Below are 27,153 nucleotides of genomic sequence, written 5' to 3'. Positions count from 1 at the left end.
TTTTCTCCAACATTGGTGTGTCCGGTCCACGGCGTCATCCTTACTTGTGGGAATATTCTCTTCCCCAACAGGAAATGGCAAAGAGCACAGCAAAAGCTGCCCATATAGCCCCCCCCCTCTGGCTCCGCCCCCCAGTCATTCTCTTTGCCGCTCTGAACAAGTAGCATCTCCACGGAGATGGTGAAGAGTATGTGGTGTTAGTTGTAGTTTTTTATTCTTCTATCAAGAGTTTATTTTATAATAGTGCCGGTTTGTACTATTTACTCTAAAACAGAAAAGGATTAAGAGTTCTGTTTAAAAGAGGAGTATGATTTTAGCAGCAGTAACTAAAATCAATTGCTGTTCCCACGCAGGACTGTTGAGCCCAGAGAACTTCAGTTGGGGGGAACAGTTTGCAGACTTTTCTGCTCAAGGTATGACTAGTCCATTTTCTAACAAGACTTAGTAATGCTAGAAGACTGTCATTTTCCCTCTTTGGGATCGGTAAGCCATTTTCTTAGACTCATAACAGAATGAAGGCTTATTAATGGGCTATATACTGGTTGACACTATTGTGGGCAAAATCGATTGATTTATTCAATATTTATATGTTGTTTGAAGTGTTTTAAAACTTGAAAATACTTTGGTAACGTTTTTAAGCGCCAGGCAGTCGTTTAGACACCTTTTCCAGTCAGGAAGGGCCTTTCACTCTAGTAGGCAGAGCCTCAGTTTCGCGCCTTAATTGCGCAGTTTCTTTTGGATGCAGTGCATGCAGCTTCATGTGAGAGGGTCTGGTGGCCATTAAAAACGTTTCTGGAAGGCTTATTTCTGTGGCGAATAACCCCCAAGGACAGGTGAAGTCGCAGCAAACGCTGTGGCTGGGACTGTAGTGGGTTTAAGATTGTTAATTTGATAAAATAGCTCTGGTTTCCTCATTTAAGGGGTTACAAACTTAATTGGTGTGCAATACTTTCAAAGCATTAAGACACTAGGGTGCAAATTTGGTAAGGATCGGATATTTCCTTCATAGTTTTTCACACATTCAGAACGATTTTATTGCATTAATAGCCTGTATAAGCCTGTCTAACATGTCTGTACCTTCAGATAGAACATGCTCTGTATGTATGTATGGAGGCCAAGGTGGTCCCCCCTTTAAATGTATGTGAAAATTGTGCCATGGCGTCCAGACATAGTAAGGACAGTACTGTCACATTTAATAAGGTTGCCCAAGATGATTCCTCAAATGAAGGTAGTGGGGGTAGTTCACTATCCTCTCCTTCTGTGTCAATACCAGTTATGCCCACGCAGGCGACACCTAGTACATTTAGCGCGCCAATGCTTGTTACTATGCAACAATTAACGGCAGTAATGGATAATTCTATAGCTAATATTTTATCCAAAATGCCAGCATTTCAAAGAAAGCGTGATTGCTCAGTTTTAAATACAGTGGAAGAGCAAGAGTGCGCTGACGATAATTTATCGGTCATACCCTCACACCAGTCAGATAAAGAGACAGGCATTCTTACATTGCGTAGGAGACCTTTTAAAGATGGGAGTGATACACCCAGTTCCAACAGCGGAACAAGGTCAGGGGTTTTACTCAAACCTGTTTGTAGTTCCCAAAAAAGAGGGAACTTTCAGACCAATTCTGGATTTAAAAATTCTAAACAAATTCCTCAGAGTTCCATTGTTCAAAATGGAAACCATTCGAACAATTTTACCTACAATCCAGGAGGGTCAATATATGACTACCGTGGATTTAAAGGATGCGTACCTACATATTCCTATCCATATTCCTATCCACAAAGATCATCATCAGTTCCTACGGTTCGCCTTTCTGGACAAGCATTACCAGTTCGTGGCTCTTCCGTTCGGTTTAGCCACTGCTCCCAGAATCTTCACAAAGGTGCTAGGGTTCCTTCTAGCGGTTCTAAGACCGAGGGGCATTGCAGTGGCACCTTACCTAGACGACATTCTAATCCAAGCGTCGTCCCTTTCCAGATCAAAGGCTCATACAGACATTGTATTAGCTTTTCTCAGGTCTCACGGGTGGAAGGTGAACGTGGAAAAGAGTTCCCTGTCCCCGTCTACAAGAGTTCCCTTTCTGGGAACAATAATAGATTCTGTAGAAATGAAGATCTTTCTGACAGAGGTCAGAAAATTAAAGCTTCTAAAGGCTTGTCAAGTTCTTCAATCTATTCCTCAGCCTTCCATAGCTCAGTGCATGGAAGTAATAGGTCTAATGGTTGCAGCAATGGACGTGGTCCCTTTTGCTCGAATTCATCTAAGACCATTGCAACTGTGCATGCTCAGACAGTGGAATGGGGATTATGCAGACTTGTCTCCCCAGATTCAAGTAGACCAGTTAACCAGAGTCTCACTCCGTTGGTGGTTGACTCAGGATCACCTGTCTCAGGGAATGAGTTTCCGCAGACCTGAGTGGGTCATTGTCACTACCGACGCCAGTCTATTAGGCTGGGGCGCGGTCTGGGACTCCCTGAAAGCTCAGGGTCTATGGTCTCGGGAAGAGTCTCTTCTCCCGATAAACATCCTGGAACTGAGAGCGATATTCAATGCGCTCCGTGCTTGGCCTCAACTAGCGAAGGCCGGATTCATAAGATTCCAGTCAGACAACATGACGACTGTAGCTTACATCAACCATGATGGAGGAACAAAGAGTTCCTTGGCGGTGAGAGAGGTATCCAAGATCATCAAATGGGCGGAGGATCACTCCTGCCATCTATCTGCAATTCACATCCCAGGAGTAGACAACTGGGAGGCGGATTATTTGAGTCGTCAGACTTTCCATCCGGGGGAGTGGGAACTTCACCCGGAGGTCTTTGCCCAGTTAACTCAATTATGGGGCATTCCAGACATGGATCTGATGGCGTCTTGTCAGAACTTCAAGGCTCCTTGCTACGGTCCAGATCCAGGGATCCCAAGGCGACTCTAGTGGATGCATTAGTGTCGCCTTGGTCGTTCAACCTAGCTTATGTGTTTCCACCGTTTCCTCTCCTTCCCAGGCTGGTAGCCAGGATCAAACAGGAGAAGGCCTCAGTGATTCTGATAGCTCCTGCGTGGCCACGCAGGACTTGGTATGCAGACCTGGTGAATATGTCATCGGCTCCACCATGGAAGCTACCTTTGAGACAGGACCTTCTAGTACAAGGTCCGTTCGAACATCCAAATCTAGTTTCTCTGCAGCTGACTGCTTGGAAATTGAACGCTTGATTTTATCCAAGCGTGGGTTTTCAAATTCAGTGATAGATACTCTGGTCCAAGCCAGAAAACCTGTGACTAGAAAGATTTACCATAAAATATATCTGTTGGTGTGAATCCAAGGGATTCTCCTGGAGTAAAATTAAAATTCCTAAGATTCTTTCCTTTCTCCAAGAGGGTTTGGATAAAGGGTTGTCAGCGAGTTCTCTTAAAGGACAGATTTCTGCTTTATCTGTTTTGTTACACAAACGCCTGGCAGCTGTGCCAGATGTACAAGCTTTTGTACAGGCTTTGGTCAGAATCAAGCCTGTTTACAGACCCATGACTCCTCCTTGAAGTCTAAATTTAGTTCTTTCAGTTCTTCAAGGGGTTCCGTTTGAACCTTTACATTCCATAGATATTAGGTTACTATCTTGGAAAGTTCTGTTTTTGGTTGCTATTTCTTCTGCTAGAAGAGTTTCTGAATTATCTGCTTTGCAGTGTGATCCACCCTATCTGGTGTTCTATTCAGATAAGGTCGTTTTGCGTACCAAGCCTAGTTTTCTTCCAAAAGTAGTTTCCAACAAGAATATTAACCAGGAAATAGTTGTTCCTTCTCTGTGTCCGAATCCAGTTTCAAAGAAGGAACGTTTGTTACACAATTTAGATGTGGTCCGTGCTTTAAAGTTCTATTTAGACGCAACAAAGGATTTCAGACAAACTTCATCTTTGTTTACTCTGGTAAGAGGAGAGGACAAAAAGCTACTGCTACCTCTCTTTCTTTCTGGCTGAAAAGCATCATCTGATTTGCTTATGAGACTGCCGGACGGCAGCCTCCTGAATGAATCACAGCTCACACTACTAGGGCTGTGGCTTCCACATGGGCCTTCAAGAACGAGGCTTCTGTTGCTCAGATATGTAAGGCAGCGACTTGGTCTTCTCTGCACACTTTTGCCAAATTTTACAAATTCGATACTTATGCTTCTTCGGAGGCTATATTTGGGAGAAAGGTTTTGCAAGCCTTGGTGCCTTCCGTTTAGGTAACCTGATTTGCTCCCTCCCTTCATCCGTGTCCTAAAGCTTTGGTATTGGTTCCCACAAGTAAGGATGATGCCGTGGACCGGACACACCAATGTTGGAGAAAACAGAATTTATGCTTACCTGATAAATTTCTTTCTCCAACGGTGTGTCCGGTCCACGGCCCGCCCTGGTTTTTTAATCAGGTTTGAAAAATTTCTTTCTCTATACACTACAGTCACCACGGCACCCTATAGTTTTCCTTTTTTCTCCTAACCGTCGGTCGAATGACTGGAGGGCGGAGCCAGAGGGGGGCTATATGGGCAGCTTTTGATGTGCTCTTTGCCATTTCCTGTTGGGGCAGAGAATATTCCCACAAGTAAGGATGACGCCGTGGACCGGACACACCATTGGAGAAAGAAATTTATCAGGTAAGCATAAATTCTGTTTTTCTTTAACCAAGAGTGGCCAGTCAAGTAGTAGCATACCTTTGTTAGCAATATTGTAAAATGGAGGTTTTAGATGTTTAGGATTTAACACTTATTGTTTTCTTTTCCACGTCAATATGCAATGTGTAACCAATATATTGTCACATTACGTTTATTGTGTGTCTTACCTTTTGCAAAACCTCAATAAAAATTATTAAAAAAAAAAAAAAAAAAATTGATACTGTCTGCGATCCTAAAGAAATAATATAAAATAATTTTGAAGTTTAGGCTTAGTTTTCCATTTATCTCTATAACTTGAGTCTGGCCCGTTTACATATTTCTAAATGTCATTGTTCTGATATCTCCCTTTTCCTGAAACCTTATTACTGTACTATACACCTTGTCTTAGTTTTGGATAACTGAGCTCACAAACCCTTACAGCAATTTCTGACGTTTTAAAGGGTCATTATCTCTTTATGTGAGTTTAAATCTATATTCTGAAAAATGGTCACGTATTAAATTCAGGAAATGCTTATCTACCTTATACAAATGATAATGATCAATTTATTAAAATGATGAATTTCCCAGAATGAATTTGGGGAGTTATTTTAATTAGCATCTATTTTATTTTTCTTTCATTTTAGTTTTAGTCGACTCTTCAGTTCATCAAACACTGCTTCCAAAAAACCAGAGCTACCCGTTAATTTGAAATACAATGCACCTACATCACATATCACGCCAACAGTTAAGAAGAGAAGCAGTGCCTTATCCAAACTCCCCAGTGACAAATCAAAAGCTTTTGACTTCCTTAGTGATGAGTAAGTATTTATATTTAATATTAATGTGTTTTATTAAAATACAAGTTAAAGGGACAGTAAACCTTAAAAATAATGTTATATAATTCTGCACATAGTGCAGAATTATATAAAATTATTTAGGTGCTATAGCTGTGACAGGAGCGAGCTGCACTTAGTCTTATGGCGCGGTCGGGCCGGGCTGTGACTATACAGCTGGCCCGATGCGCTGACTAAATATAACAGACCCGCTCAGCAGAGAGCAGAGAGGGGGTCTGTAAAAGCGCCATATTTTTAACAAATTAAAAGGTAAAAAAGGCATTTATAGCTATAGCACCTAAATAATGTTATATAATTCTGCACTATGTGCAGAATTATATAACATTATTTCTCCAACATTGGTGTGTCCGGTCCACGGCGTCATCCTTACTTGTGGGAATATCTCTTCCCCAACAGGAAATGGCAAAGAGTCCCAGCAAAGCTGGCCATATAGTCCCTCCTAGGCTCTGCCCACCCCAGTCATTCTCTTTGCCGTTGCATATCGTATTCCCCTCTGGGCTTGGTAGAGTCGCAGCAAAGGCTGTAGCTGGGACTGTAGAGGGGTTAAAACTGTAACCGGCTCCGGTTTCGTTATTTTAAGGGTTAAAGCTCTGAAAATTGGTGTGCAATACTTTTAATGCTTTAAGACACTGTGGTGAAATTTTGGTAAATTTTGAACGATTCCTTCATATTTTTTCACATAACAGAACAGCATGAAGGAGTAGCCCCCGATCCGGGACCGGATTTAGTGGGGGGCAGACTCTCTCTCTTTGCTCAGGCTTGGGCAAGAGATGTTCAGGATCCCTGGACGCTAGAAATAGTTTCTCAGGGTTATCTTCTGGAATTCAAGGAACTACCCCCAAGGGGAAGGTTCCACATGTCTCACTTATCCTCAAACCAAATAAAGAGACAGGCATTCTTACATTGTGTAGAAGACCTGTTAAAGATGGGAGTGATACACCTAGTTCCAACGGCGGAACAAGGAATGGGATTTTACTCAAATCTGTTTGTAGTTCCCAAAAAAGAGGGAACTTTCAGACCAATCCTGGATTTAAAGATCCTAAACAAATTTCTCAGAGTACCATCGTTCAAGATGGAAACCATTTGAACGATTCTACCCACAATTCAGGAAGGTCAATTTATGACTACCGTGGATCTAAAGGATGCGTATCTACATATCCCTATCCACAAAGAACATCTTCAGTTCCTAAGGTTCGCCTTTCTGGACAAACATTACCAGTTTGTGGCCCTCCCATTCGGGTTAGCCACTGCTCCAAGGATTTTCACAAAGGTACTCGGATCCCTTCTAGCGGTTCTAAGACCAAGGGGCATTGCAGTAGTACCGTACTTGGACGACATTCTAGTACAAGCGTCGTCTCTTTCAAAGGCAAAGGCTCACTCAGACATCGTTCTATCCTTTCTCAGATCTCACGGATGGAAGGTGAACATAGAAAAAAGTTCCCTGTCTCCGTCGACAAGAGTTCACTTCTTGGGAACAATAATAGATTCCTTAGAAATGAGGATTTTCTTGACAGAAGTCAGAAAGTCAAAACTTCTAAACGCTTGTCAAGTTCTTCATTCTATTCCTCGTCCTTCCGTAGCTCAGTGCATGGAAGTAGTAGGATTGATGGTTGCAGCAATGGACATAGTTCCTTTTGCGCGAATTCATCTAAGACCATTACAACTGTGCATGCTGAAACAGTGGAATGGGGACTATACAGACTTGTCTCCAGTGATTCAAGTAGATCAGAAGACCAGAGACTCACTCCGTTGGTGGCTAACCCAGGATCACCTATCCCAGGGAATGAGCTTCCGCAGTCCAGAGTGGGTCATTGTCACGACCGACGCCAGCCTAGTGGGCTGGGGCGCGGTCTGGGAATCCCTGAAAGCTCAGGGACTGTGGTCTCGGGAAGAGTCTCTTCTCCCGATAAACATTCTGGAACTAAAAGCGATATTCAATGCTCTCAGGGCTTGGCCTCAGCTAGCAAAGGCCAGATTCATAAGATTCCAATCAGACAACATGACGACTGTTGCGTATCTCAATCATCAGGGGGGAACAAGGAGTTCCCTGGCGATGAAAGAAGTGACCAAAATAATACAATGGGCAGAGAATCACTCCTGCCACCTATCTGCGATCCACATTCCAGGTGTGGAAAACTGGGAAGCAGATTATTTGAGTCGTCAGACATTCCATCCGGGGAAGTGCGAACTCCACCCGGAGATCTTTGTCCAGTTGACGCAACTATGGGGCATTCCAGATATGGATCTGATGGTGTCTCGTCAGAACTTCAAGGTTCCTTGCTACGGGTCCAGATCCAGGGATCCCAAGGCAACTCTAGTGGATGCACTAGTAGCGCCTTGGACCTTCAACCTAGCTTATGTGTTTCCACCGTTTCCTCTCATTCCCAGGCTGGTAGCCAGGATCAAACAGGAGAGGGCCTCTGTGATCTTGATAGCTCCTGCGTGGCCACGCAGGACTTGGTATGCAGACCTGGTGAATATGTCATCGGTTCCACCATGGAAGCTACCTTTGAGACAGGACCTTCTTTTTCAGGGTCTATTCGAACATCCAAATCTGGTCTCCCTCCAGCTGACGGCTTGGAGATTGAACTCTTGATTCTATCAAAGCGTGGGTTTTCAGATTCCGTGATAGATACTCTGGTTCAAGCCAGAAAACCGGTAACTAGAAAGATTTACCATAAAATATGGAAAAGATATATCTGCTGGTGTGAATCCAAGGGATTCCCATGGAATAAGATAAAGATTCCTAGGATTCTTTCCTTTCTACAAGAAGGTTTGGATTAAGGATTATCTGCGAGTTCTCTAAAGGGACAGATTTCTGCTTTATCTGTCCTACTACACAAACGACTGGCAGTTGTGCCAGATGTTCAAGCATTTGTTCAGGCTTTGGTTAGGATCAAGCCTGTTTACAGACCTTTGACTCCTCCTGGAGTTTAAATCTAGTTCTTTCAGTTCTTCAAGGGGTTCCGTTTGAACCTTTACATTCCATAGATATTAAGTTGTTATCTTGGAAAGTTTTGTTTTTGGTTGCTATTTCTTCTGCTAGAAGAGTTTCTGAGTTATCTGCTCTACAGTGTACTCCACCCTATCTGGTGTTCCATTCAGATAAGGTTGTTCTGCGTACTAAGCCTGGTTTTCTACCAAAGGTTGTTTCCAACAAAAATATTAATCAGGAGATAGTTGTACCTTCTTTGTGTCCGAATCCAGTTTCAAAGAAGGAACGTTTGCTACACAATTTAGATGTAGTCCGTGCTCTAAAATTCTACTTAGCAGCTACAAAAGAGTTCAGACAAACTTCTTCTCTGTTTGTCGTCTATTCTCGTAAAAGGAGAGGTCAAAAAGCAACTTCTACCTCTCTTTCCTTTTGGCTTAAAAGCATCATCCGATTGGCTTATGAGACTGCCGGACGGCAGCCTCCTGAAAGAATCACAGCTCACTCCACTAGGGCTGTAGCTTCCACATGGGCCTTCAAGAACGAGGCTTCTGTTGATCAGATATGTAAGGCAGCGACTTGGTCTTCACTGCACACTTTTGCCAAATTTTACAAATTTTATACTTTTGCTTCTTCGGAGGCTATTTTTGGGAGAAAGGTTTTGCAAGCCGTGGTGCCTTCCGTTTAGGTGACCTGATTTGCTCCCTCCCTTCATCCGTGTCCTAAAGCTTTGGTATTGGTTCCCACAAGTAAGGATGACGCAGTGGACCGGACACACCAATGTTGGAGAAAACAGAATTTATGCTTACCTGATAAATTACTTTCTCCAACGGTGTGTCCGGTCCACGGCCCGCCCTGGTTTTCTAATCAGGTCCGATGAATTATTTTCTTTAACTACAGTCACCACGACACCCTATGGTTTCTCCTATTTTTTCCTCCTTTCCGTCGGTCGAATGACTGGGGTGGGCGGAGCCTAGGAGGGACTATATGGCCAGCTTTGCTGGGACTCTCTGCCATTTCCTGTTGGGGAAGAGATATTCCCACAAGTAAGGATGACGCCGTGGACCGGACACACCGTTGGAGAAAGTAATTTATCAGGTAAGCATAAATTCTGTTTTTTAAGGTTTACTGTCCCTTTAAGTTTCCAAAGCTTAAGAGAAAACCAATATGGCAGAAAGTCACAAATCATTTTTATTAGGCTTGTGAATTCGGATCCTTCTTTAGTTAATGAATGCAGAAGTAAGCGCTATTAGTCTCTTTTGGGGTCAGATTGATTCTGGTGCATGATCGCCACATTAAGATCTGGATCTGCACAGATTGTAACGTGGTGATCTTGCACCAGTGTCAGTCCGGCTCTGAAAAGAGACGAATAGCACTTCTGCATTCGAATCCTAACATAGGATCTGAATGCACAAGCCTAATTTGTATTATTAGTTTGCGCTGAAAATTGTGACAGCCAGGTGCCATTATGAAGTAGCCTGTTTGAGGAGGTGTAATACTTTGCAATATTATAACATTTGCTATTATTTATAAATGTTTTTTAAAGTGATGGTAAACTCTCTCTTTTATAATTACAGATCCCGGAATGTAATTGATGTTTTATATAGAGTTTAATTTATCAGTTGTAATGAAGATGCTCTATAACTTTTTATTGTAGATGTGAATTTCAAATACCCCGCACTCAGCCTCCCACTTCAAAAGTAAATTTTTCTTCTTAAATGGAAAGAGTCCACAGCTGCATTCATTACTTTTGGGAAATAAGAACCTGGCCACCAGGAGGAGGCAAATACACCCCAGCCAAAGGCTTAAATACTCCCCCCCACTCCTCTCATCCTCCAGTCATTCTATGCCTTTCGACTCAGGAGGTTGGTAGAGACGTGTCAGAATTTTTTTTAAAATTTTTTTTTAATTTTTATTAAGGTTTTTAGTGAGTACAATAAGTGAAAACACACAGTTGTAAAGTTCGGGTAAAGGCACATTTAGGTATGATTGCATTGTGACTACAAAATACTCAAAACCATCATTCTTATACCCTATGTCCTAGTGTATCTAAAAAAGGAAGTACTCTAAAAATATAGTAAATATATAGTAATGAAACCTCATTGTACAATTTATAGATTTCTACATAGAGCCACTCATGGACTCAGTAAAGTTTAAATAACCCAAGGGAGGAAAAATAGCTTTATTTGGCTGAATAGTATTATTCGTTTTGCCTATGAAATTGCTGGACAGCGTCCTCCAGAGAGTGTTACGGCTCATTCCACGAGGGCTGTTGCTTCCTATGGGCATTCAAGAATGAAGCTTCTGTGGAACAGATTTGCAAGGCTGCAACTTGGTCCTCTCTTCACACTTTTTCAAAGTTCTACAAATTTGACAGTTTTGCCTCAGCTGAGGCCGCTTTTGGGAGAAAAGTTCTTCAAGCAGTGGTGCCTTCCATTTAGATTCCCTGTTTTGTCCCTCCCGTATCATCTGTGTACTCTAGCTTGGGTATTGATTCCCAATAGTAATTAGATGATCCGTGGACTCATCGTGTCAATAAAAAGAAAAGAAAATGTATGCTTACCTGATAAATTTATTTCTTTTTTGACATGAGTCCACGGCCCGCCCTGTTCTTTAGACAGGTTGTTGGTTTGTTATAAACTTCAGACACCTCTGCACCTTGTTGCTTCCTTTCTCTCCTTTACTTCGGTCGAATGACTGCGGTGGGAGGGAAGGGAGGTGATATTTAACAGTTTTGCTGTGGTGCTCTTTTCTGCCTCTTGCAGGGCAGGAGTGATATTCCCAATAGTAATAAGATGATCCGTGGACTCATCGTGTCAAAAAAGAAATACATTTATCAGGTAAGCATAAATTTTCTTTTTGTTTCCTTCGGGAACCCTCTGGGATTGATACTCTTTGTTACTTCTGCGGAAGTTGTTTGGACATGTTAGTCCTATGTTTAAGAATGTCTGTTTTGTTTTCCCCTATGAGGGAAAGTTTATGCAGCTTGCCGGTTAGGACCCCTGGTACAGGCTGGTCCTGTCGGGTTCGTTCGGTCTTGCGGCTGTTCAGACACGTGACGCTGTGCTGCTGAGCTGGTTAGGTAGAAGCGCTGAGTGCTCAGGTTATTATTGTTTTTCATGTTCCACTAAGCATTTGAGAAGAACCGGTGGGTTCGTGAGGCGGGAAGGATTGTCTCAGTTCTTATAGCCTCCAGTCATAGATGACTGGGTGGGTGAGTGTTCCACTGCGTCACTCTATCTGACATCTGATTTCATCAGAACCTGGAGTTCATCCTCCATGTGGGAGAGGGTTGGTGGACTTAGGCCCCATCACTGCTGTTTGAGTGGTTTGGCCTTTAGTTTTAGGTCTATGGATGGTCCTGTTGGGACTTGATTCTATAGCTTGTATGGATAACTGTCCAGCATGCAGAAGGTTTTGCATTTTGAAGCCTATTGCAGCTCTCAGCATCTTGTAGGTGTATGTGTAAGCCGTTTCTAGTGTATCTTTTACTCTTGGACATGATGGTCTGACTGAGTTATGAGGCCTTTGGGTTTCCTTACATGTCTCCGGGTCAGTTAGATCTCCTTTTAGGGATTGGCGTCCACGGATGATGGTTGATCCCTGTGGGGACTTCGTTTAGCTTGGGGTTCCCCGGAGCTGGGAAGGTTTAGGGCCTTTCTCTTCCCTGTGTCCTCTGCCTATGTGGAGGTGATGGGGAGACTAGCCCTGCTAGTAGGGTTTTGTGGACCTCGAGGTATCCCTTCTGTAGTCCTGAGGCTTTGAGAAGTCCCTTCATACAACTTCTAGCCCGGCTCCTTGGAGTGTTGGACTTTGGCTAGGGGTGGTTCCTTCCTTTGGTCGGGACTTTCAAGTTCCCCTCACTATCCAGATTGTATGGATATGTGTCCATTTCCCTTTTCTGGCTTTTTGGCCAGTTGGGATGTTTAGTTCCAGGGTAAGGTTTCCTGAACTATTAGGCACCGAGACCTGTTTTTCTCCCTGAGACTTCTGCTTTCTGAGGCTTCGCTTGGACTTCTTCCTGACCCAGTCTTGGGTTATTTTGGAATCTTGGATCTCAGGGTTGGTCGGAGTGTTCCATGGTAGTGGGAACTTGGGCTATGTCCAGGCTCCTTCTACCTGACCGGGTCAGGGTTGGCTTGGTTTTAGGAGTTTTACTTACTCTTTACAACAGAGTAACCCATGTCATCTAGGGGTTAGCTGTGTGGCTTGCGCCTCAAGGGTTGTGGGTTTCTACTCGGCTGCTGGCGTTGGATTCCAATTCTGGTGTGCCTTAAGGTTGCATTCCCCTGGTCAGTTTGCTAGTGTACCAGTGGATTCTCTGCTCTGCAGGGAATGGGTCGGCTGTGCCTCTGTTTGGTGAAGCTACCTGTAGGGGGGTCTTGCTAGGACATTTGTGTTGGGGATTTTTCTTCCCAATTGGCCGGAGGCTTTGGGCCTTGAGGACAATTGTTGTCCTTCCGGCTAATTCCCCTTTTTCTTTAGGGGATATTCTCCCTCCTATGGAGAGGGAGTCCTTTCTTAGGGCTTCTCCTGGTCGGGAAGTGGAGTGTGGAATTGGTTCCACCTGGGGTCTTGCTGGCTCCAAGTCAGACTGTGGGGCCTTATTTGGATGGATCCTTATGTCTATGGCCTTTTCTGTTTTCAGAGTTGTTATACTTGTACTCTGGGGAGATGGCTGTACCATCTTACGTTCGTTTCTGTACCAGTTTCGGGATTCTTTTGTTCCCTGTATTGGATCCCTGTGGCTAGGTTGGTCCAGCTCGTTGTTGGTCCAGCTGGTTGTGGGTCTACAGATCAGGATGCCCGACCGGTCTATGGGTCGCAGTCTCTTCTGGATGTGTGAGCTTATTGAGTTTATACTGATAGCTCAGTTTCCTAGGAGATGGATTTTCCTTGCTCCTTTGACTGGAGAGGGTTTACTCTTCCTTCGGGTTCTGAGGGTATACACTCCTTCTCGGGGGCCTCGATGGAGGTTTTGTGTTCCCCTTTTTTAGGGACCTGTGAGTAGGTCCGGTGGCTTAGATTGCCTGGACCGTGCCCTCTGTCGAGGGGCTGGTTTAAGCGGTCTGTCTTTCTTGATTACTGCTTCTTATCCTTGCAAGCTTACTCTGGTCCGTCCTGTAATGGACTTTGTGTTCTCAATCTTGGGGTTTTCGTCTGGGGCTATTACACGCTTTCATGGTCGAATCCTTTAGTATTCTCTGGACAGGCGCTGGGAGGATTTTGCCTCTTTAGTTGCATTCCATGCTTGCAGGATGTTGAGGAGACATCTCCTTTTTTTATCTCCATGCCCAGTATTATCCTGGGTTTCGCTTGGTATTGGCGAGGCCTCCTTCCCTGTTTGGGTCTATTTGAGTCTCTGTGAGCGGGTCCCACTCTTGGAGGTTTTTTTTTCTTGTGTTCAGGGACCTTGCGGTTTTCTCAGTCCTCCTTTGCCTTGTCCCCTTTAGGATTTTTGCTGGTTTTTCCTTCATTTTTGAGGGGTGAGTGGTGGGGTACTGTATTTTGGGCAACGGTGTCTCTTGGTGGCCTGTCGAGTCTGTTTTGCGGTCTCTAGTTTGGCTCTGGACTAGCTGCGAGTCAGTGTCACTGGGGCTTTTCCATAAAAAAAAAGGCTTCGGACAAAGCGGAATGTTTTATTGGATAGAGGTTCAAGCCTGGTTCTCTCAGAATGGGCCGCCTATTGTACCCACCCGTCTTGGCATTCAGTGTCCATGTAATGAATGCAGCTATGGACTCTTTCCATTTAAGAAGAAAAACATAAATTATGCTTACCTGATCATTTCCTTTTCTTCTGATGGAAAGAGTCCACAGCTCCCCACCCATAATTTTATGTGGGGTGTCCTTATATTCTTCTGGCACCTTTTCAGCCTGATATTTCTAATACTGTTCCTTGTTCCTCGGCAGAATGACTGTGGGATGAGGGGAGTGGGAGGAGTATTTAAGCCTTTGGCTGAGGTGTCTTTGCCTCCTCCTGTTGGCCAGGTTCTTATTTCCCAAAAGTAATGAATGCAGCTGTGAACTCTTTCCATCAGAAGAAAAGGAAATTATCAGGTAAGCATAATTAGTTTTTTTGTGAATTAACAATCTGTATTGCTGTCCAATCAGCACTCTAGCTACAACAAAAAGTGCCCAAAAGGAGAGTGCTGATTGGATGACAGTTTAAACCTTTAGCTCACAGAAATTACTTTTGAAGTGGGTGGCGGAGCACTGGGAATTTGAATTTAATATCTATATTAAAAAGTAACTTATAGTGCATCTTCATTACAAACTGATGAATTAAACTCCATCTAAAATATCCCTAACATTACGTATCTGTCTTTAGAAAGGGTAGAGTTTACCATCACTTTAACCTATCCAAAGCACAAATTAAGTGGATAACATAAATTGATTAAATAATAATTTGTGCAATAAACATTAAAAACAATAATATTGGCTAAATTTTGCTGACAGGTGGTCAGTAATTTCAGCTGTGCGTAGTGCTCATTAAATAGGCCCTAGGGAGAAGACTGTTTAATTTTTTAATCAGTATGTACTCTCATTTCTGATTATTATAAATGGAAGGAAAAAAAAATGCTGCTGCATTTCTTTGCTTTACTGTTGCCAGTTAGGGAATTATATAAATAAACTCCTGCACTGATCATGTTATCAAATATTGTAGTGTTGTAGGGTCAGATTTCAGAATTTTGCAGGATCCATTTCAGTCTCTTACGCCTAGATTTAGAGTTCTGCGTTAGCTGTCAAAACCAGCGTTAGAGGGTCCTAACGCTGGTTTTGTCCTACCTCTGGTATTTAGAGTCTTGTAGGTAAGGGTCTAACGCTCACTTTCCAGCCGCGACTTTTCCATACCGCAGATCCCCTTACGTCAATTGCGTATCCTATCTTTTCAATGGGATCTTCCTAACGCCTGTATTTAGAGTCTTGGCTGAAGTGAGCGTTAGAAATCTAACGACAAGACTCCAGCCGCAGAAAAAGCCAGGAGTTAAGAGCTTTCTGGGCTAACGCCGGTTCATAAAGCTCTTAACTACTGTGCTCTAAAGTACACTACCCCCCCAAATCGCTGCCACTTTATTCAATTTTTTTAACCCCTAATCTGCCGACCGCACACCGCCGCAACCTACATTATCCCTATGTACCCCTAATCTGCTGCCCCTAACATCGCCGCCCCCTACATAATATTTATTACCCCCTAATCTGCAAACCCCCCCCCCCCCCCAACGTCGCCGCTACCTACCTACACTTATTAACCCCTAATCTGCCAACCGGACCTCACCGCTACTATAATAAATGTATTAACCCCTAATCCGCCTCACTCCTGCCTCAAAAACCCTATAATAAATAGTATTAACCCCTAATCTGCCCTCCCTAACATCGCCGAGACCTAACTTCAAGTATTTACCCCTAATCTGCCGACCGGACCTCGCCGCTACTCTAATAAATGTATTAACCCCTAAAGCTAAGCCTAACCCTAACACCCCCCTAAGTTAAATATAATTTTATTCTAACGAAATAAATCTTATTAAAAAAATGAATCCTATTTAAAGCTAAATACTTACCTGTAAAATAAACCCTAATATAGCTACAATATAAATAATAATTATATTGTAGCTATTTTAGGATTAATATTTATTTTACAGGCAACTTTGTATTTATTTTAACCAGGTACAATAGCTATTAAATAGTTAATAACTATTTAATAGCTACCTAGTTAAAATAATTACAAAATTACCTGTAAAATAAAGCCTAACCTAAGTTACAATTAAACCTAACACTACACTATCAATAAATTAATTAAATAAACTATCTACAATTATCTACAATTAAATCAAACTAAATTACAAAAAAAAACCCACTAAATTACAAAAAAACACAAACCCTAAATTACAAAAAATAAAAAAAGATTACAAGAATTTTAAACTAATTACACCTACTCTAAGCCCCCTAAAAAAATAAAGCCCCCCAAAATAAAAAAATGCCCTACCTTATTCTAAAATAAAAATTTTACAGCTCTTTTACCTTACCAGCCCTTAAAAGAGCCTTTTGCTGGGCATGCCCCAAAGAAAACAGCTCTTTTGCCTGTAAAAAAACATAAAATACCCCCCCCCAACATTACAACCCACCACCCACATACCCCTAATCTAACCCAAACGCCCCTTAAAAAACCTAACACTAAGCCCCTGAAGATCTTCCTACCTTATCTTCACCATGCCGGGTATCACCGATCCGTCCAGAAGAGGCTCCGAAGTCTTCATCCTATCCGGCAAGAAGAGGTCCAGAAGAGGGTCCGAAGTCTTCATCCTATCCGGCAAGAAGAGGGCATCCGGACCGGTAGACATCTTCATCCAGGCGGCATCTTCAATCTTCTTCCATCCGGCACGGAGCGGGACCATCTTGAAGCAGCCGAAGCGGATCCATCCTCTTCTAACGACGTCCTAAGTCCGAATGAAGGTTCCTTTAAATGACGTCATCCAAGATGGCATCCCTCGAATTCCGATTCAATCAGCCAATCAGATTTTTCCTACCTTAATTCCGATTGGCTGATAGAATCCTATCAGCCAATCGGAATTCGAGGGACGCCATTTTGGATGACGTCATTTAAAGGAACCTTCATTCGGACTTAGGACGTCGTTAGAAGAGGATGGATCCGCGTCGGCTGCTTCAAGATGGTCCCGCTCCGCGCCGGATGAAGATAGAAGATGCCGCCTGGATGAAGATGTCTACCGGTCCCGATGCCCTCTTCTTGCCGGATAATATGAAGACTTCGGACCCTCTTCTGGACCTCTTCTTGCCGGATAGGATGAAGACTTTGGAGCCTCTTCTGGACAGATCGGTGATACCCGGCGTGGTGAAGATAAGGTAGGAAGATCTTCAGGGGCTTAGTGTTAGGTTTTTTAAGGGGGGTTTGGGTTAGATTAGGGGTATGTGGGTGGTGGGTTGTAATGTTGGGGGGGTATTGTATGTTTTTTTACAGGAAAAAAAGAGCTGTTTTCTTTGGGGCATGCCCCGCAAAAGACCCTTTTAAGGGCTGGTAAGGTAAAAGAGCTGTAAATTTTTTATTTTAGAATAGGGTAGGGCATTTTTTTATCTTGGGGGGCTTTGTTATTTTTTTCAGATTCTTCGACTTGTGAAGAATGCAAATTGGCCCAGTTGACACAGGTCAATCAGTTATGTTTGATATGCCGTATTAGAGTGCCTTGTTCCTCTGGCTCAGGGAATCCGGGGTCTGCTGAGCCATCCGCCTCTGGAGGTTTTCTCCTTCGAGAGGTGAGTTCCTTACCACTCCTGACTACTACACATGCGGGTAACCCAGATTATGTTTACCCCTCATTACAGGGCAGCTTGTTACCCCCGGAGGTTGCAGCTCGTTTTCGCTTTCACATATTTTTGGTGCGTTTGCAAAGTCCAGACGTTTATTTGCATTTGTGCTCGTGCCCGATTGTCCCGGGTCTACCGGCCTTGGGTGTGCCTATACAGTTCCTTGCGGGTGCAGCTGTTCCTGAGTGTTGTGCCTTTCTTTACAGAATAGCGTGTCTTCAGGTTTTACTCACACGCTTTTGAGTTATTAGAGGATCCTATCCTTAACGGATACAGGAATCTGCAGTATTCTACTTCGAATGGCTCACCTCATTAGACATGAGGGGATGACGTAATCTCCAAACTGTCTGCTTATTGAGGTCTGTAACGGAAGTTTCGTTACTTTTGTACTTGGAGAGGACTGCAGGCCTCCCCACCGACTATGGACCCAGGAACTTGAGGGTATTCTATAATTTGGGAGGTGGGTGCCCAGGGTACATTTGGAGTACTTTTACCTTAGATTCAGGTTTACACAGTTTCCATGAATTCCCAGAGACTCTGAGGACTGGAGGGAACTGATACAGAGTTGGGATTCCTGTGTTTTGTTGGAGTATAAGGTGACAGCCCAATTCAGTATTGCCTGCTCCACCCCCCCCCCCAGACTCAGAATGTTTGAGTTTATTGCAACTTCCTGCTGTTATGCGTCTGTATATCTAGTCTAGGTGTGAAGTGTCTTTCTGTTATTGTGTGAGTCATCCATTGTCCTTTTGTAAGTCAGGATGTGATTAGAATCTTGTTTAACTAACCACTGTCTGATGTTTGTCCCATTGTATAATATTTGTTATAACTACTCCCCTTTTGTTTTTCAAGGGGTCATGACCTCAAGCTAAAGGGTAGTAGATTCAGGAGTAATTTGAGGAAGCACTTCTTTACAGAAAGAGTGATTGATTTATGGAATAAACTTCCTCAAGAGGTAGTAGCAACAAACACTGTGGGGGACTTTAAAAATGCATGGGACAAGCATAGGGCTATCCTACGAACTAGATACGTTTATACTGTTAGGTAAGGTCGGGCAGACTTGCTGGGCCTATGGCTCTTATCTGCCGTCAATATCTATGTTTCTATGTTTGTTGGAAATGTATAAAAGCTGTTTTTTCTGTACAATAAAGCAGTTCCTATTTTGACCCTCAAGCATTCAGTCTCAGCTAATGTTCTTGGGGGTAGCTATAAAAACTTGCAGCAGCCGTTATTCTAATAGTGGCAGGTATCCAATGGAGGTTCATGGGTTGGAGTTTGGTGGGAGGAAGCTGACTTTAGCGGGTATAACCAGTCTAGGGTACCGAGACCCACTACAATTGGCTGGCAGCGGTGGGATCTGCTTCCTCCTTACGGAGCAGTTCCAAACTGCCAGTGAGACCTCAATGGAAATGGAGGCTGAATTCCAGTGGAGATTGCATTCAGTGCTGGCCCAGTTTGATGGCCCTGTCTTGGCAGAGGGCAAACTTGGCTGGAAGGATATAGTTTGAAGGAAACTCTGGTACAAGGCTCTCCAGTTCGAACAGGACTACCAGGGGAAGTCCCTTCCTACTCCAGAGCAGCAATACTGGCTCCAGATGGATCTACGAATGCCGTTCCTGGGAAAGCAGCCCCGGGAGGAATGGATGGACGGATTGATCCAGACAGAGATGGAGGTGGATTAAGGGTACCAGGCACTGCGATGGTATGTGGCCCAGGTGTGTCCAGAGATGGAGACGGATGATCCTACAGAGGGCTATGACTGTGGCAGCCCAGGATTGCTATTTGAAAGTCTCACACAGGACCCCCACTGCGGGAGTACGTCAGAGTGGCGTCAGGAGGACATACTAGAACACAGAGAGCTGAGGCTGAACCTTACAAAAGTTCCCGGACTGAGAGACTACCTTTATTACCTAGCTGCCCACCAGTGGGAGCTAGAAAAGGCATATAAAAGGCTGTTAGATCTCGTTCAGCAGCATTCCTCAGAGCCTGAAGAGGGCTATGGTGCAGCGATCAAGGATTTATTGGACTTTTCCTCAGAGGAGTGGCAACCGGTAATGAGCTACCATGAGCTGATAGACCACGATCAGCAGCCTGGCCCTGAGCTTGTCACACCAGTAGAAGCACTGGCAACAGGGCAGGGCACCAATGGTCTCTGTCCAGCACCTGTGATATCTCTGGAGTCCCAGGTAGAGGAGGTAGTCGATTTCTCTACACAGCCACAGGCTCCAGAGATTGATAATTTAATAGACTTTTCCTCTGAGGAGGGACAGACTGGTGAGTCTCCAGCAGAAGAGATGGACACAGGGCAGAGCACCCTTGGCCTCAGCCCAGCACCTGCAGCAGCTCCGGGAAGCCAGGGAGAGGAGGTAGCCGACCTCTCTCCACAGCAGCAGAGTAGGTTCCAGGGAGAGGAGGTAACTGTCCTCTCTCCCCAGCGGCAGAGTGGTTTTCAGAGAGAGGATGTAGCTGACCTCTCTCCATAGCAGCAGAGTCGGTTCCAGGAAGAGGAGGTAGCTGACCTATCTCCCCAACGGCAGAACCAGTTCCAGGGAGAGGAATCAACCGACCTCTCTCCCCAGCGGCAGAGTGGTTTCCAGGGAGAGGAGGTAGCTGACCACTTTCCCCAACAACAGAGCGGTTTCCAGGGAGGGGAGGTAGCCATCCTCTCTCCCCATGGCCAGAACCAGTTCTAGGGAGAGGAGGTAGCCGACCTCTCTCCCCATCGGCAGAGCAGTTTCCAGGGAGAGGCAGTAGCCGACCTCTCTCCACAGTGTCAGAACCAGTTCCAGGGAGAAGAGGTACCCTTCCTTTCTCCCCAGAGGCAGAGCGGTTTCCAGGGAGAGGAGGTAGCCAGCCTCTATACCCAGCAACAAAGCAGGTCCCAGGGAGAGGAGGTAGCCTCTCCCCAGCAGCTTAGCATTTTCCATGAAGAAGAGGTCCGCATTCTCTCTCCCCAGTGGCAGTGGCCAAAAACAAAAATGGAGGAAAGTTTTGGGTTGGGCCATCCAACTAATTCAGGTCCAAACCAGTGGAAGGTCTGGTACCTGGTTAGTCTACCCCGGGGTAACTAAGTAACGGGGAAGCTTCCGTTATTTTTTTACTTGGAGAGGACTGCAGGCCAGCCTGCTCCCCACTGACTATGGACCCAGGAACTTGAGGGGATTCTATGATTTGGGAGGTGGGTGCCCAGGGTACATTTGGAGTACTTTTACCCTAAAGTTTACCCAGTTTCCATAAAATCCCAGAGACTCTGAGGACTGGAGGGAACTGATACAGAGTTGAGATTATTGTGTTTTGTTGGAGTATAAGGTGACAGCCCAATTCAGTATTGCCTGCTCCAAACCCCCCCCCCCCCCCGACTCAGAATGTTTGAGCTTATTGCAACCTCCTGCTGTTGTGTCTGTATATCTAGTCTAGGTGTGAAGTGTCTTTCTGTTATTGTGTGAGTCATTCATTGTCCTTTTGTAAGTCAGGATGTGATTAGAATCTTGTTTAACCATTGTCTGATGTTTGTCCCATTGTAAAATATTTGTTAGAACTACCCCCCTTTTGTTGGAAAGGTATAAAAGCTGTGTTTTCTGTGCAATAAAGCAGTTATTTTGACCCTAAAGCATTCAGTCTTCTGAAGGCTCTGGAATTACCCTTGGACTTGTTCCTGCTGTGGTTTTCTTCTGGAGATCTGTCGGACTTCGTCTGTTTCTCGGGGACCTGGTTCCCCTCGGGAGTTGATTCCTTTGCAGGGATATGGGCAGTGTGGTCTCCTCAAGCTCTGTTTGTTTGGGGTTCCTTCCCCCGGAGCTGGAGGATGCCCCCTGCATCCTTCTTTCATGTTCTCCTCTGATTCTAAGGGGGCGATGTTGAGACTAGCCTTTGTTCGAGTGACTTGTCCTTGAGGTATCCCCTTGTTCGCTAGTGGCCTTGTTTCTGTCTTTTGCTTCCTTAGCTCCCTGGAGCGTTAGATTCTGGCAAGGGGTGGTCTCGTCTTGGCGGGACTTGCGAATTTTCTCGTCCATTTTACTTTGGCCATTGTATGGTTATCTCCCGGGGGTCTGCCTTTTATATCAGATGAGGAATTTCAGTTTCCTGGTTCTCGTTTTGGGGGGCTTGGACCTCCTCGCTCTGGTTCTTCCGGTGGCTGAGGTTCTCACTCAGCGCTTCCTTTGTGGATCCCATTGCGGGTCGTATCGGACTGTAGAATCTAGAGTTCCCCAGTTCCAGGAAACTTGGGCTGTGTCTTATGGTTGGGCTAGTTGATCTAGTTCCGGCTGGTGAGGTTGCTCAGTGGGTAAATGCCCTGACTACAAAAAAGCCTGTTAAGGGATCCAAGGTCACAGGTTCAGATTATGGCAGGCCCGACTCAGCCCTTCTTCCTTCCAAGGTTGATAAATGAGTACCATTACAATTGGCCAGGTTTTTCTGGATGCCGATGCCCCTTGGGCTTGCCCTCGCCTATGGTCGTTTTCCCTTGGTCGGCTTGCTGGACTTTTGTGATGGTTTCGCTACTCTGCTAGCAAAAACCACTACAACTATGGCACCTTGTCTGGTGCTAGCAAATTAAAAGTTTTGGAGGATTCCTTCCAGATCAGGACGTTAGAGATTTGTTCTCTCTGTTCAGCTTCTGGCTGTGTCCTGGGGGCAGGAGCTTTGTCCTTCCGGCCCTTTCGCCGGCCCCCTTTGTTGGGGGGCTTATATCCTTCTTTCGGAAATGTGGTCCCTATCTTTGGACTTTTCCTTTCTTCAGGAGGTTGGGACAGACGGGTTATCCTATTTCGGAGAGAGGTACGCTCTCTGGGTTGTTCTGTCCATCTGGAGAGTTGCTGGCTCCCCCTTTTAGTCTATGTTGGGCCTTTAGCTAGATCTCTAGGTCTACGGCCTTTATGACGGTCTCTATGTGGTGTTCGGGTTGGCATCCGAGCACTGTTGTAATGGCGGTGCTTTCTTGCTGCTCGTTGTTTGAGCTGGGGTTTTTCTGGTTTCGGACCTGCCGATGCTTGGGTTGGCCCGGCTGCAGGTAGGTCCTGAGATCCGTTGTTGTTCTTGAATCTTAGGGGCGCATTGGTCCTCGTTGAGGTTCTGGGCTCTCCTTGATTTTCGAGACCTATGTGTAGGTCTGGCGGTTTGGTTGCTTAGAGTGTGCCTTCTGTAGTGGAGGTTTAGCACTTTACATTTTGGTAGCCGCTTTTAGCAGTGTCATCCTGTGGGATGTCTGCGTGTTCTTGACTCAGGTGTTTACCTTCATCTTGGTCTGCTACATGTAATTTTGCCTGAATTTTTCAGTTGTCCCTAGGCGCTGGTTGAATTGCTGCCTGGCAAGTGAAGGGTTGCTCCTTTGAAACCAGCTGCAGCTGTTTGCGCGTTTATCGTGTGCTAGCTAGCTGTTCCAATCCTTTGCAGGATGTTGAGAGAACCTTCTCTGTTTTGCTACCTGGTTGTAAACCTTGTGGTTTCTATTTGGATTGGGCGTGGCCTTCATTTGTTGTCAGGACCCATTTGGGTCTTGCGAGCTTGGTTAATTTGAAGGTTTTCCTTTTTATGGCATTTATGGTAACCTTTGGTTTCCATTTGGTTCTTCCTTGCCTTGTTCCTTTGGGAGTTTGGCTGGGGTTCCCTTCGCTAGTAAAGGGTGTATGGTGGGAGATCGACTGTTGGGTGAAGGTGTTTCCCGTAGGACTGTTGGCTCAGTTGAGTCAGAGTTGCGGTCTCTAGCTAGGCTTCCAGGCTATCTGCTGGTCAGTGTCCTTGGGGCGTCGTTTCCTATTTTCTCAGCTTCGGACGAAGCTTTGTTGGGTAGTGGCTTTCAGGCCTGGTGCCCTCAGAATGGGCCGCCTATTGTACCCTCCGGTTTTGGCATTTAGTGTATAGCTTGGGTATTGTTTTCCCAAAAGTAATGAATGCAGCTGTGGACTCTTTCCATTTAGGAAGAAAAACATAAATTATGCTTACCTGATAATTTTCTTTTCTTCCGATGGAAAGAGTCCACAGCTCCCCACCCGTCTTTTATGTGGGGCGTCTTTGTTTTTATTCTTCTGGCACCTTTTCACCCTGATATTTCTTCTACTGTTCCTTGTTCCTCGGCAGAATGACTGGGGGATGAGGGAAGTGGGAGGAGTATTTAAGCTGGGGTGTCTCTGCATCCTCCCGGTGGCAAGGTTCTTATTTCCCAAAAGTAATGAATGCAGCTGTGGACTCTTTCCATCGGAAGAAAAGAAAATTATCAGGTAAGCATAATTTATGTTTTTAAGCAGTTTAAGTGTATGCTACATCTGTTGCCAAATACGCATATATAAAATGTTTGTCTGTCAGTTTATCAGCTGGTTCTGAAGCAACATTAGCCTCCCGGCGAGAACAAAAGCGAGAACAATACCGGCAAGTAAAAGCTCACGTGCAGAAAGAAGATGGTAGAGTACAAGCATTTGGTTGGAGTCTTCCTCAGAAGTACAAGCCGGTAATTATGTACCTATGTTCACTGATACAAAAAACTTATATGTGTACTTTTTCATATTATAGTACATTTGATGCTCTTACTGTGTACAATGTTTCAACAGATGTGCAGTAAGCATAAAGTATATAGAAATCCAGATACAGTTTTGACCACCTTCTGGATGGGAATGAGTGTGGTCAAATGAATATAGGGCCGGCTTATTTGTTGCGTCTTTGTGTCCGTTATTGTATCAGCAGTTCCAACTTCCAACGCGTTCTTGATGAAACATCACATAGTTGCATATTTTCAACATCCTCATTGTTTTGAGATTCATAGCAATAACCTAGAAACTATGATGGGTTTGACAGTGCGGTTGGAAACCACCACTAATTACAAAGAAATCCATCAAAAGAGGCGGTATTTGGCACATATGGACTGGAAGCAGAGCCCAGCTATTTATCTGAAGTGGTTTTATCATTTGTGTTTTTTTGTTTCCCCACATATTATCTATATTTGTTTAAATTTATATCTTTGTATGTTTAAGGGATAGTGTAGTCAAAAAATAAGATTTCCATCTTAATATGGGAAGAATCCACAGCTGCATTCCTTACTTGTGGGAAATACTGAACCTGACCACCAGAAGGAGACAAAGACACCCCAGCCAAAGGCTTAAAGGGACACTGAATCTTTTGTGATTCAGATAGAGCATGCAATTTCAAGCAACTTTCTAATTTACTCCTATTCTCTTCCTATCTTTATTTGAAAAATAAGGCATCTAAGCTTTTTTCTTGGTTCAGACTGTGGACAGCACTTTTTTATTGGTGGATGAATTTATCCACCAATCAGCAAGGACAACCCAGGTTGTTCACCAAAAATGGGCCGGCATCTAAACTTATATTCTTGCATTTCAAAAAAAAATACCAAGAGAAAAAAGAAAATCTGATAACAGGAGTAAATAAGAAAGTTGCTTAAAATGTCATGCTCTATCTGAATCACGAATGAAAAAATTTGGGTTCAGTGTCCCTTTAAATACCTCCCCCACTTTCTCATAACCCCAGTCATTCTTTGCCTTTCGTCACAGGAGGTTGGCAGTGAAGTGTTAGACGATTTCGGAATAGTCTCTTATGGAGGGTAGTACTCTTCGAGATGGGACTTGAGTTTTAAGTAGTCCTGTCAGCCTCTCAGTGAGAGCATGGATAAAAGTTAGCGTCCGGAGATGCAGGGAGATAGGCAATCAGCGTTGACGAGTTTCGCTGCCTGATTTCTTTACTCAAGTCCATGTCAGAAGCGATGCTACTATCTGTCACACTTGAAGGGCCGTGTTCCTGTTTCATGGCATTGATTCTGGTAAGATAGTTTCATATTTTATACATGTATGATAACGCAAGAAGACACGGTCACAGTGTGACTCCTTTTATCTGTATATAATCAAGGGTTAATATCTCCTTAGGGGGATTATTGAACGGGGGGAATAATCTTATATGTTTATTTGATTTTATGCTGCTTTTATGTGTGAGATGTTATGGGCTCATAGGCTGTTATGGAATATACAGGTTTCACTTTCACTTTGAGAGCCATGCAGCTTACAAGCTTGGCGCGTTTTCTCATAGCAGGGACGGTCCTGCATTATGCACCATTTGATTCATTCCCTTTTTCCTGACTGGGTGTCCTCTGCTAAGCCAGAGCAAACCAAGAGCTCTTGGAAGCCGGCTCAGTCCTGGAATAAATTCAAGCAGAGCAAGAAGCCCGCCGAGTCTACGTCGGCATGAGTGGGCGGTCCCTGGTCCTCTTCTGGATCATGTAGGGGGCAATATGTCGCTCTTTTCAGTCACTTGGTTCAGGGATCCATGGTTCCTGGAGGTCATAGCTCAGGGTTACAAGATAGGTTTTAAGTCTCAGCCACTCAAGGGCAGATTCATCCCGTCTTCCTGACCAGAAAGGAGGGAACCCTTTCTGGGGTGTGTATGGAATCTGTCCTCTAGGAGTTATTGTCCCGGTGCCTATCGCAGCGAGAAGTTTGGGATACTATTCAAACCTTTTTGTGGTCCTTAAGAAGGAGTGAACTTTCCATGCGATTCTGGACCTAAAGTGCTTAAGCAGGTTTTTAAATGTCCCCTCGTTTATAAGGGAGACAATACGGTCCATTCTTCCTCTCGTTTGAGAGAGGTAGTTCATGACCACGATAGATTCCTAGACCAGCACTTCCAGTTTATTGCTCTTCCGTTTGGTCTAGCTAAAGACATTTTTTGAAGAGTGGACCATTCGTAATATATCCTCTGTCTTCTTCAATCCCATGGATGACAGATAATCTAGAGAGAATTCTCTTGTATTAAGTACCAGGGTAGAATTTTTGGGTACTTTAATAGTCTCCATAGACATGAGAATATTTCTAACAGACCAGAGACGTTACAAGCTAGCTCCTTGCCCTCCTGATCTCCTTAAGCTCATCCGTGGCTCGGTGTGTTGAGGTGATTGGTCTCATGGTGTCCAGCTTGGACATTATTTCCTTTGCCAGGTTTCACCTTAGTCTGTTGCAACTGTGCATGCTGAACTAGTGGAATGGCGATCAATCGGATCTCTCTCAACAGATTTCTCTGGACAACCAATCTGGAGAATCGCTCTCTTAGTGGTTTTGTCCGGATCACTTGTCCTGAGGGACGTCCGTCTCAAGACCATCCTGGGTGATTGTGACTACGGTTGCGAGTCTGTCAGGATGGGGAGCCGTTTGTGGTGCCAGGATGGCACAGGGCATCTGTTCGATGGACCTTCGGGCAATATACAATGCTCTGAAGGCTTGGCCTCTGCTGGGTTCGTTCCAGTTTATCAGATTCCGATCAAATAATATATCCTTGGTGGCTTACATCAACCATCAGGGGGGAACGAGAAGCTCCCTAGCTATGAGGGAAGAATCTCAGATTCTGGTGTGGGGGAGACCCGCATTTGTTCGCTGTCAGCGATCCACATTCCGGGTGTGGACAACTGGGAAGCTGATTTCCTCAGCAGACAATT

The 27,153-nt window shown here is 44.5% G+C and overlaps 1 protein-coding gene across 4 annotated transcripts in view; it reads left to right on the top strand.

The window, feature by feature from the left end:
- Positions 1–27,153, top strand: part of SPAG9 (sperm associated antigen 9) — an 828,940-nt gene that overhangs the window by 567,709 nt on the left and 234,078 nt on the right. For all 4 annotated transcript variants that reach the window (XM_053708414.1, XM_053708433.1, XM_053708441.1 and 1 more), the window contains 2 exons: positions 5,267–5,440; positions 24,027–24,168. In XM_053708414.1, the coding sequence (XP_053564389.1) occupies positions 5,267–5,440; positions 24,027–24,168 (316 nt within the window). The remainder of the gene's footprint in view (positions 1–5,266; positions 5,441–24,026; positions 24,169–27,153) is intronic.

The sequence above is a fragment of the Bombina bombina genome, chromosome 1, assembly GCF_027579735.1.
Source record: "Bombina bombina isolate aBomBom1 chromosome 1, aBomBom1.pri, whole genome shotgun sequence".
Classification (NCBI taxonomy): Eukaryota; Metazoa; Chordata; class Amphibia; order Anura; family Bombinatoridae; genus Bombina; species Bombina bombina.
Note: the sequence above shows the minus strand (reverse complement) of the source record. Positions and strands in the feature narration are given on the sequence as shown.